This window comes from Lytechinus variegatus, chromosome 3, assembly GCF_018143015.1.
Source record: "Lytechinus variegatus isolate NC3 chromosome 3, Lvar_3.0, whole genome shotgun sequence".
Lineage (NCBI taxonomy): Eukaryota > Metazoa > Echinodermata > Echinoidea > Temnopleuroida > Toxopneustidae > Lytechinus > Lytechinus variegatus.
The window spans coordinates 51,723,269-51,736,245 of record NC_054742.1 but is presented as its reverse complement, the minus strand read 5'-3'; the positions used below and the strand labels follow the sequence as shown (position 1 = coordinate 51,736,245).

General features: G+C 35.2%; 1 protein-coding gene across 7 annotated transcripts in view; it reads left to right on the top strand.

Annotated features, from left to right (window-relative positions):
* LOC121411309 (unconventional myosin-Va-like) overlaps positions 1-12,977 on the top strand; it is a 125,223-nt gene that overhangs the window by 6,630 nt on the left and 105,616 nt on the right. For all 7 annotated transcript variants that reach the window (XM_041603963.1, XM_041603961.1, XM_041603962.1 and 4 more), the window contains exons 4-5: positions 3,418-3,562; positions 9,417-9,573. In XM_041603963.1, coding sequence (XP_041459897.1) covers positions 3,418-3,562; positions 9,417-9,573 — 302 coding nt within the window. The remainder of the gene's footprint in view (positions 1-3,417; positions 3,563-9,416; positions 9,574-12,977) is intronic.

Sequence of the window (12,977 nt, the reverse complement as noted above, 5' to 3'; positions counted from 1 at the left end):
TAAGTTTACTCTTTTGATTTATTCCCCAAAGAGCATTTAACTATCATGTCAATTCTATCCTAAAACATTTAAGATGTGTAAGATATAAGATAAAAACATGTTTATTGGAATTTTACTTTTTCATGTTACCTGAAAATCTATTCTGATCAGGTACTCGATCATATTAAATTTGTGTGTATCGTTTGATATAAAACCAATTCTAAAGCATGGAATGGGCTGAAAATTTCAGGATATAATTATTTAGTAGCTTTCTGATATCTAATCACTAAATTTGTAATAATAATGATGATGATAAATAATAATAAGAGGAATGTCTTATTGAGCGCACACACCATCCAGAGACGCTCATGGTGCTCGTGCAGCAACAGTTGATTATGGATATAAACATTCTGTATATTTCATACATATAAACAACTATAAAATATAGATGTGAATCAAATCGATAAAGAATTCTTAAATCACTACAAGTAAGTAAGTGTTCAAATGGCCATTTTCAAAGAAACATAAAAATATAGCATAGAGTGGGTGATGATAAAAGATAATGGTAAATTCATATTTACATAATAATAAATAATTGTTGAACGTTCCAAAGGCCACTACACTTTCGACCCTTTACCAAAGCTAAACTAGTTTTTGACTATGTAAAAAAAACTCATACACAGTGATATTCTTATCCTAAGAGATTATATTAGGACTATCTCTTGGGGATACAAGAGTTTACCTTGAGTTACCGTGATAGACACTTCAAAATAGATTGAAAAGAAAAGGTGCCATACCCCCAAGGAAAGTGTGAAATGATCAGGAAGGAAGCAACTAGTTTCAGAGATGTCATAGACCTTGACTCGATGACTTACTCAAAATAACAAGAGATGCCTCAGTTTTCTTGACAAAATTTATCAGAACAACTTAGTTTGTTGTCATGGTCTTTGCTACTTGTTCAGGGTCATTGGATTTCTACTGTACTTTTTTTTGGAAAATTTGCAAATTTGTTCCATTTGGGTTTTGATTAGAGATTGAACAGAACAATTGGCATCAATTTTTATCTGTATGTGAATACACTTCAGATGTCATTTGTGGATTCTTTGAAAACTGATTTTGCTATGACCATAATTGGAATTCCTATTTAACTTCACCAAACACTTCATCTCACTCTAAGCCTGTGTTTCCACAGTTTAAACTAGTTTCCAAAATTTTTAAAAGCTTTGCTAAAGGGTCGGTAACTTGATTTGCATGTTAGTGTCATCTAAAATTCCAACCTTACAATTCCTAGAATATTTGATTTAATAAACTACAAAGTTTGGACCATAATACAGCAAGCCTGTAACTAGCATAATTGCTAGAATGTAACTAATTTAAGACCCTTTTTCGATGCACTTTCTGAATGAAATAGGGACAAATATAATAATATATGAGCTAAACAATAAGGCAAATTCTATGATTTTCATGAATATCTTTAATTATTACTTCATTTCAATTTTCTGATTTTTCAAAATTACCTGAATTTTTTTCTCCTTTCCTGAAAATTACTTGGAAAAGCTCAAGATTTCCCAGAATTTCATCAATTGCCAGGAATATGGAGACACTGTCCTCAACTTGAACATAACTGTTACCCAAATCTTACATCTTTGGAATATAATGCTATATAACTATGACTGGTCATAAAACTTGCTAGAATGTCTCTTTGTAGCCTTTAAAGTAAACCTGCATTGCAATGACGATGGGCCATTATGGCATACTACTGTACGTACCCAAGATCTATTTTTGCACAGTGACTCAAGGGAGGGATTTTCACAGGCTTTCGATTACAGGATTGCCACCATTGTGTAGCTGAATTCTGAATATTTAACTACTAGGATATGGAGCATGTTCTGAGTACATAGGATTAAGCTTAAACATGACAGTTTTGATCAAGCTAGATCATTGGAAATATGATTGATATCAAGTCCCTTCACATTGTTAGGAATATAATTTTTTTAAAGTAATTAATAATGCTCTAATTAGTCTGTCAATGAGAGTATATATTCTCCTTTTATAACTTTATGAACAGTTGTTTGTTTTTTGTAGGCAGAAATGAAGGCACATGGAATAATTGTTATTGCTTACATCTGTTTTAATATATGGTATTTGGTAGTAACTGAAGTATCGATCTATCTTTTTTAAAACCATAAATCCCCTTTTTTTCTCCATTGTTACTTCACTTCTTGAACTGCTCAATCTGTGGTGATTCTAGAGCATTACAGCTTTCCCTATGGCTGGCGATCCAGCCTTACAGGTTTCTTATAATCTTCATGGAAAGCCGCGCAATTTATTTTATTATCTCATCACATTATTTGATGTTTCTTTGTATTTCTATCCTATTTGCGAAATAAAGATGGAATTGAATTGAACTAGAAAACAAATACAAATCTATTAAGATGTCCAATGTTCATTCTTGAAATTGCCCTTTATCATATTGGCTTTCAGCCAATCGTTCCTAATACTAACAAGATCAAAATACCTTCACCATGTATTGCCTATGAAAACCTTGGGATATTGCCTGATTTTCTTTCTTGCATAATATATAAGCCTATTAACCGTTGAATAGTATGTATGCGATACAATATACTATGTGATATTGCAAGTCCAAGATAGTGATTAATTTAGGAAGAGGTTGATGACCTATATCTGACTGTACTTATGATGCCAAGCAGGCTCCAGGCATGCCAATGAATGGCTTTTCCATATGACTAACCCTCCTATGAAATTTACACTTCATATAGCATGATCCCACAAGTCTCCTATGATTAATAATTGATAACAAACAACTGTTGCAAAATAAATAGAACAGGGGAGGACATTTCTTGTCATTTAGTGGTTTTTACACTTTCAGAGATAGATCATCTGATCCAGACCTCTTGAAGGATAATCCTTAGTAACCTTGACTAATTTTACATGGTCAGGGTCAAGTTTGGCCACTTATGATTCCCCTGTTTGACAATTCTACCAATATAATGCTTAAGTCATTTATACCTTAAACATATCATGATCCATTTTTTTTTACTTTTTTTCTTCACTGTATGAAATACGCTTCACATATATTTTTAGAGATTAAATAAATGAGTAGATTCAGGCTGTGCAAAAATACTTCTAGTAGTAAAATTGTGAGTTTACTTGTTAACTTTTCATTATAGTGCTTACCTAATATGATTTTCCATTAATGCATGTCACACCTACAATTTTAAAGCAATGTTATTTCTAACGTAGACTTGATAAATATGAAGTTGAAGGTGTTCCCCATTCTGTCCCATTAGTTTTGTTAGTTTAGCCTGTTGGCCTTCATTAGATATACCCTCTGAAAGTTAATAGTGCTACCAAAATGAAGAATCTAATTTGTCTGGTGTTCCTTTCTTTCCACCTTACCCACCTCACCCTACATAGGTATTGTACTGGTGGCTATCAACCCATATGAACAGTTACCACTCTACGGTGAGGATGTCATCCAAGCCTACCATGGCCAGGACATGGGATCCATGGACCCTCACATCTTTGCTGTGGCCGAGGAAGCCTTCAAGAGAATGGCACGGTTGGTATCCACGGGATCCTTTCATGAAAGTTGGATTTCTCTGACAGTTACCGAGTAATATTCAGGAGCCAGTGCCTCTCATCCAATCAAAACCAAGGATTTCACTAAAATTATCAGCACTGACAACTTTCATGAAACACCCCCAGATCTAGATTACTCTCTTTTTAATATCAACCAATAGGAGACATGTTTCTTATTGCCAAAACAACTGAAGTTTCATAATGTCTTTTAAGTGAAGATTATCATTTTACTAGTGAGGAAGGGGATGGTATGTAAAAGGGATAAGAGACAGATCAGTAATGGCATTTTATCATTGTGGAAGCTTAAGAAATGAGCTGACGGTTAGATCCGAGGAGACTGTCCAAAATCTTTATAAAATCAAAGTGTAATTAGTTTCACATGAAGGAATTGACTTTCACAACGTTCTCTGAAATGTTTAAAGGTGTTTAGACTACTGAAGACAAAGCATAATTATTTATTTTTAATTAACTTGGGACCTAATTGGATACAATTTCATCACACAGGGATGTGGAGATATGATAATGGTGAAAGGCCTTGGAAAGCAACTACATGATTTGGTTTTCAAACCTTGTACAAAATGGGATCAGTCAAATTAGAGCAGTGATATTGTCTTGGGCTCTTGGGATAAAGACAAAAAGAAATCAATCTGTTTAGAAAGGAAGTTGTTGGTGATGAACCAGCAGAATGCCAAGTCAGTAGGCTGTGAGTAGGCACACACATTCATTACATCACTCTCTGTATGAAGCTCGCTTACCTCAGAGCCTTAAAGGAAATCATCACTCGTGTTCAAGGTGAATGAATTGGGCATGAAAATGATACGGCTCATTTCATTGACCATAGAATATTACTTGCAGGTGTCATGCAGGAGTTTTGTACAGTTCCCTTTAAACTTATGATCAGAACTATATTCCTGGTAAATGGGATTCTATTGTTGCTTGAATGATCCTTTTAATATACCGGTAATGATGTATATTTTAGGAAGGAACCCTAAATCACATGTTAGTTTTCCCCAATTATGTTGCAATCTGGACGTAAATCATGTGTATTTGAAGGATCTTATCATCTTGCTTATGATCTATTCATTAATTTTTTTTCATTTTTCTTTCATATTTGGAAACAACAGGTTTCTCTGCTCACCATGCGACATTCAACGGCACTTGGAGTAACCTGATCGCATCGCATTTGTCACTAACATCTACCACAAACTTTTATATATTCTGTGATGTCTCATTGAGCCCTTCATTTCTCGGATTTTATCCTCTTTAGAATTTTCTTTGTATTTCCAGATCAGTACCTCGATATGAACTTGAAATTAATTTTTCTTTGGGGTGTTTCACAAAAAGTTAAGTGTGACTTTAGTAGAGTCATCTTAAACTTTATATAGATTGCATTATCTCATTGATAGATCTGCTGTAGAGCGGTCCTCTAAACATGATCTGACCAGGCCGATGATGCTTTATATACCACATGCAGTTGGGAATTTAAATGTAATTTTAGTGACACTTAAATCTGTGTGAAACACCCCCATTGACTTTAAATCTTTGTAGCCTCTTTGCAGTAATGCCTAGGCCATAGGTTTAGCTAGGAATACAGGCTTCCTTGAAAAATTTATCCCTGGGATTCACAAAGATGGGTTAGCCATTACCTATGGGTTATGCAGAATCCAAGTTAGATGTGGGTTTGACTATGCACATGCATGAGGAATGCAGGGTTCTGGTAAAGATTTTTGCTGTTATTGATTAATGCAAATTTTGTAAATGAATCCAAATAAGCTATGGACTTACTAGATTCAAATAAAACATTGCTTAAATCTTATAGATTTAATATATTTTGCTGGCGGTGCAGTATTATCATTTGTCCTTTCACAGTTTAGGCACTTGAACAACATAAACACACCCAACCATGAAAACTTCATAATCCACGGGTCAGTGTTGGGATTTGTGAATTAAGGTCTATATTTCTATAAAGGTATTTTCTCATTTTACGTATTACCAATCACGAATACTGTAGAGTCCATGTGACTCAACACTTTCCCTATACCCCAAAACAATTTTTCATCAGGTTTTTAAATTTATTTCTGTGTAAGAATTTATCTTCCAGGCTGAATCTCCGATAACTGTTGATGACACTCCATACATGTAGCTGCAGTGATGTCTCCTTTCTTTCAGATACAAAAGAATGAAGAACTCCGTCTCCATTAGTTGCTGATCCTCCTATCCAGGTGCAATGCAGAGAGTGTCCACCACCATTCACCTGGGAGTGTTTCACAAAATGAATAGTCAATGAATTTAACTGACCAATTGGCTCTGAGCCAATCAGATGCAAGGATTTTGGTAGCTTAAAACAAAAGTCTGAAAAATCACTGTTTGTTTCATGAAATGCTCCCTAATACTGCATCCCTTCAGGCGCACCCTTCTGGAATACCCCATCTTGTGTCCTCTGAAGTCACAGCTGATGTATGACATGATGCCCATTGCATAGTCTGCTGTGCAAACCTTCACTCAAGTGGTCTGAATCCACTGCCTTCAATGACTTCTGTACAGATACAGACAGCACCTCTCATTTAGAAATTGAAACAGTATTGCAGTATATGTGCTAGTCTTGTGTGAAGACCATTTGTTAATCAAAGTTTCAATAATAATAATAATGATAATACATGAGATTTGTATAGTGCACTTTCCATCTTGATTAGATGCTCAAGGCACTTCAGAGCAGAACAACAAAAACTATGTACATATAATACATGTCTGAACAATAAGTCATTGTCTATCGGGTCTGTACCAGCAGACTACTTGTTGCATTCATCTTATGCTGCAGTCGTACCCACCAAACTGACTCCTTGACTGAAGGTAGATCACTGGAAATAATGTAATACTCCAGCGTAATAGTTCAGTCGGTCTGGAGTTGGTTTCGTTGTGTGTGACTGAGGCATAATTTTTTTATTTGATGCAATTTGATATGAAGACTATTGATAGTATGCATTTAAAATGTGCATTTGATATCTTAGGTTCGGATTTAGCAAATTTGAGCACTTGTTTACTAAAATGAAATTTAAGGTCTAAACATTATATTTTATTTTTTGACAAATATATAAATACATAAAAGATATCACTTCGTATGAACTGCAAGCTGTAAACACATGATTTATACAAAATTTAGATTTCAAACAGGTGAATGGTTTTGATAATAGAAGGGGTCAGATTATCAATTATATGAATGATATCTGGACTGTGTAATATTGGGAGTAAATTCATTCAGTTGATGTAAATCATATGTCCAAAGCAAGCCGTGTATTTTATTGATCCATCATAGTAAGATCAACTGCAGGGATTGGGTTTGTGTGTGTCTCCTGTATCATTGTCCATCATGAAACAAATGGTTATTTTTCCTGACTACTGTTGTAAGCTAGTGAAATCATTGCCTCTGATTGGCTCAAAACAAATATAGTGAAAGTCACTGAGAACATGCATGAAATACTCTCCAGAAGGTTAATTCATGCTATCAATAAATGAAAGTGGTAGAAAATGGAAAGAGATGTATCATGGAAAATAGACCATGGATTACACTCGAAAAATATATTAATACTGTATTGGCAGAAACTTTGAAGGTACTTTTTTGTTTCGCTTATTTTGCTAGTTCAACACTCCCAAATTTCCCCTTTTTGATGTAGCCATTTCTGCACATAAAAATGAATTCAAAGTCATGAATATGTGATAAAGTAAAGAAATCATGAAAATATCTGTTCTCTGAATTATTCTTTTAATGCAGTATTTTATCTTGCAAATAGATCCCCAGGAGCTTTATCTCATCAAGTAATTTTACACTTTCATGCAATGTCACTCCAGTTTTTAGGGAAGGAGCTATTGGGATATTTTATTACCGGGGGTACATGTAGGGGTATGTAATGAAATATTTACATCATTTTGATTGAGATGCCTATGAACTTCATTGATCTCATCCATTAACGTGAAATCCCTTAGTGTATTTCAGTGTCACTCGCTCCTGGTTCGTAGAGTGATTGATTATGGGCGGGTATATGGTCCAGGTAATTGGGACATCCCATCTTAAAAGATGAAACAAATCAATGACCTCTCTTTCATCATGTTTATGAACTAGAATCCAGGGTAGAAAATTGCGATCTCATCCAAGCTCTCTTCATAATTCTATAGGATAGGAAATTGGCTGGAAATTTAGGGAACCTACATTACGCACATGAACTTTATTGATTCCTTGGCCACATGCTGTTTTCATGTCACCAACATGGTGTAAAATATCAATTCAAGGGAAGTATGAAGTAGTTTTAGACACGTGTATTCAGAACTGTCTTTCTCAACTTCTCATATGGAGTTGTTTTTATATTCACCTTCCTTTTTGGCTGAATATACATCCAAACCTGTGGTTTATCTTTTTCTACTTCATCATCATCATCATCATCAACGTCATCATCATCATCATCATCACCATCACCATCACCATCATCACCATCATCATCATCATTATTCATCATCATCATCTTCTTATTATCAAAATTTGGAAGGGGTCACTTAAGATTCATAAGACTTATTCCATACCATTGTTTTCATTTATTTCATTTTCTGTGACAATATCATTGCACCACTCCTCCCATATCGTACCCCATATTTTCCCCTTTTCTTGATGCAACCTCTTTTACCTTGGAGCAGTTAAGGGATCCCTTCCGTCTGAAGTTTATTTTCTGCAACCCACTGTGTTTCTTGGCCCCTTCATCTTCCTTCCTCTCTTGAAAATGATATGGAAGTTTCACATGTCATTGACATTGTGCAGAAATCTGAGAAGCTTGTTTACAATACATGAATAAGATTTTGTTAATGTAAACAGTTCTATCCATTTCTCACTCTGAAACATTTGATATTTTGTCATGATATCAACATCATTGCTATTTATACCTTGTTAATATCAATTCTTTTCTATTTTCAGTTTACCTTCAGATGGATGATGGAAATTTGCGTTGTAAAGGATACCATTGATTGTCCATTGGTGCTCAGAAGATGATTTATTGTTTTCTTTTCATGATATAGTGTGGTGCTCTATATAAGGGACTGGTGTAACTTGGGACTTTTCATTGCCTCCTATTTTAATGATTCTTTTCTTCATTTACAACAAATTCAACAACAAATTCCTGTACATAAAAATGTTTTTTTGTCAATCCCTGTGTTCTTAGTCCCCTTTGCCTTCCTGTTGTAAGGCATAGGCGTAATGATGCTCACCATGTCATTGACTTCAATCGAGAGATGCTTACTGGTTTTCTACCTTCTTTGAGTCATATTTTGAATTATAAAAATAAAAGTATAATCTCCATTTTTATGATATGATTGAGTTCTTTAAGCTGCCTGTACTGATCTCTCTCAACCATCTTCCTTGTGTTTGTCACACAGGTACATGTACATGTGTGAAGAATTGGAATGTTTGCAAATGTGTGGTTCCTAGTTTATGTTATTGTTTGCATTATTCTCTCCTTTTTGTTATAATCCAGGAGTACCAATTTACTTTCATCAACTGGGCGTTGTGGCATGCGCCTGTAATCCAAGCTATGTGGGGAAGTTACAACTTGATGCAGAGGTTCGAGGTTCGAGCCCTGGTCACGTCTCTCGGATGGTGACGTTAAAGGTCGATCCCAGACGTAAATAATCATATCTGATTGATACACGTCTAACAAAACTCAAATACACATCATAGGAGCAAGGAAAATTGTATTTACGTGTATATTCTCCTTCTATTAGGCCTGGAAACTATTGACAAATAATTAATCTTCTCTTCCTCATTTTCTCCTTTTACATTTATTTTGTTTGAACAGATTTGAGCAGGACCAATCTATTATCGTCAGTGGTGAAAGCGGAGCAGGGAAGACGGTATCTGCCAAGTATGCTATGAGATACTTTGCTACCGTCGGAGGCTCCTCTAGTGAAACCCAAGTCGAGAAGAAGGTTCTAGCTTCAAACCCCATCATGGAGGTAAACAAAACAGGAGAAGGGATTTTTTTCTCATTTATATAGATCGATAGATTATCCAAATTGAAAAACTTTAGTATTCATTTAGATTTGAACATATTTATCAGAATAACAATACCGAGACAGAACTGGTTTATCTTGCTCCCCAAAATTAAAATGTTGCTCTAAAAGATAAAAACAGATTCACAATTAAGTAATAGCCTTGAAGTTATGATTAAAAGTAAAGTTGAAAGTGAACAAAAAATAATACAAGAGTAAAGAGGGAAGTATAAAGACATATAAATGGTGATTTTAGATTCATGTGTGGGATATTAATTCATGTCTGGATATTAGAATACTAAATGTTGCGTTGAGAAAGAAAGTTACAGCTCTGATAATTTCATGAGTTGGCCATTATTCAACGATAAACTTTCTTTTGAAACTTTATTCAGATAAATTGTATGCCCAACTATATATTTATTCATAAAATAAATTCCCTTTTACTTTATACTTACTATCATGTTTTTCTGTTGGTGTGTGAATAATCTTAATGAAAATCATCAGGATCACCCTAGTGGAAGACAAAAAGGTATTTCCAGCTTCACGTATTGTCTAATGGATTATTTCTGTCTAGATGCATCACCATTGAGGGATATTTACAGACCATGCTTCTCAAAGTTGTTGTTCTGCCTTCTGGCGATTTCCAAAATGGTGTCATAGTATATTAATAATGTACTATGATGTGGAGGTTGCTGGACAGCTGCCATAAATGGACTTCAGGTAGAGAACATTGACTTCAGTTGCCAATGGGGCATTGAGAATAAAACCAAGAGAGAAAATAACGAACCAAGGATTCAGGAACCATCTAACCTTCTTGAGGTCACTGATCTACAGTGTTGTTTGTCTTGTTTTCTCCAGGAAGTACCTCTATGTTGTAGTCTCTGTTTAGAAAGGCCTCTTGTGATGATGCAGCCACCGCTTCTGGTTTGATAGGATTAAGTTACAGATAGTTTTGATGTATTTTGCATGTCACATTCACACCAGCAAATCCGACTCCAGACAGACCAAATTTATTACTTCCAATAACCTACCATCGGTCTGCTTCAATTTGGTTTTGTTGATGGGGACTGTAATAGATCACTCTTCATCCATGTTGACACAACAGATCATCTTTATCTACTTTATTAAGAATGATTTAAGCTGACCAAAATGGTGGATTCATTATAAATCCCGCTCGGTTCATCAAGTCAAACAACCTTGTTTGATTAACTGGGTCCATATTAAAAAAACCTGAAAGGTCAAGTTATTATAGTCTAATTACTAGGCCGTAGTTGGTGTTGACAAGATTTATTAAGGTCTTATAAATATGGACCTGGGTTTCCACATATAATGTCCCTTTTCAGGCTTATATGTGAGGTGAGGTGAGGTGAAAATTATGGGCCTAAATCCATGACATCATGCTATTCAAGTGGGGGGGGGGGGTGGAACAATACCGGTAGATCATCCCCCCTGAACAATTGGAGTGATGCAAGGATTTACGCCAGTGATCCATTCTTATAGAACTGAATAAAGATGCAATGATTGCTGATGTTCTTGGGTTATCTTTAAAATGTTATCACTGTCCTTAAGGAGTTGGCAACCAGGGACAGTACCTTGACATCACACCATGGTCATGTGATACTGATTCACAGTGTATCACATTTCAGTCAAAGCCTGCTATTATCACCATTTCAGCCCCCACATCGAGATGGGTTACATAGATAGCCTGCATTTGACGCTAATTTGATATTTTCGTAATCTTTTGGACCAACTTGAGGGTAACTTTCCTCAGGCTATCTTCTTCAATCGCAGTTTCCTTCCTTCCTAACTCCTCTACCACATTTGGTAGAAAGATGATACCAAAAGAACAAAATAAGAATGAACATAGCAAGTGGTAGCCTGGAGGGTATTCTTATCAATGGTTGGGATAGTACCAATTTGACTGCTTGTCATGTGCAAAAAGATTATGCTGTGCCTTACTAAAATTATGTTTTTTTCTTTAGATCGCAGTTACCATTGAAAGGTGTAAGATTACAAGAAACATACCGTAGATTATTCTTGCTATTCTGGATTCCTAGTGGTCCATCCAAATACTATTCTCATGTCAATGTATGTATGGTTTAAAGAGTCCGTTATCACATTTTGTTATGATTCTATCTTTAAATGATTTCAGATCCCTAAAGAAAGTGAGATCATCGTGAAAATTGGCCATTCTCCAAATGATTTAATTGGGTGATTAAGTAAGTTGACATATTTAGGGTTTAGGAAGGTATGCTGTGACTATCTGATAGATTCAGTATCTGATACATTCAACCTATCATAAACTTTGATTGGATTTGCACTCTTTTGACAGGTGTAACAAGTTGTGTTTAAAAGGAAGAAAAAAGTGACTTGAAAGTGAACTTTTGAAACTTCGTTCAGTCCTGAGACAAATAGAAATAAGATACCTTGGGAGCATTTCATGGAAAGTATTGTTCATGATTTGAACAGACCATTTTGTTCTTAGCCACTCTGATACGAGAATTTGCAGTAGCTTCCAACAAAAGTCCTAAAAAAAAATCATGAAATGCTCCCATGCAAGTAAGTTTCGCATAGACAAGTCATGGAATATCCCACTCCTACTGTCTACTTGATTTTAGATAACATCAGTATCTTCATTGTGAGATTTTTGTTCAGATTTGACTATTTTCCAGAGTGATTAATCGGGGTAATTACCAGGGCTTGAATGAAATTCATTGACATAGTCAGTATCTGGCATAATTTCTTCATTTCAAGAATCTGATTAAATATCTTATTGGCATGATATGGAAGTTACAGGTCAAAGGTCATAGAGGTCAACTCGTCACAGTGATTTATAGAACCAATTAGATATATCAGAATTAAACTTGGTTCATGGATGCATATGGGAGTTACGATCTGATAATATTATTAATCTTTTTGAAACTTTTAGAAATTAAATGTGCAATGTTATTTAGATCTGGAAATGGGGGGGGGGGCATAAATTTTGACTATATGCAAATGAGTTTTGATCTGGATTCATAATTTACATTGGGAAAATTCAGATAGTTGTCTCTTTCGGGGCTTTTGTGGTCTGTTTATGCTAGTGCCTCGCTTCACTCAGCATCAATAATTTGTATCGTTGGTCATCTTGACCTGAACAAGATGACCACAAGCTTTCTACCTTTGATGTCTCTAAATACTGATATCCTGTTACATTCATTGTTTGCATATCACAGGAAACATGCTACTTCTAAATTTTAGTGATTCCCTGAAGTGTCTAGCTTATTTCAATGATAGGATTCTGTTTAATGCAGGTTTAACAAGAAGGTTTGCCCCATGGGGCACACACTTCTTGAATCCAATATATCCAAGGAGCATCTGTCATGTTT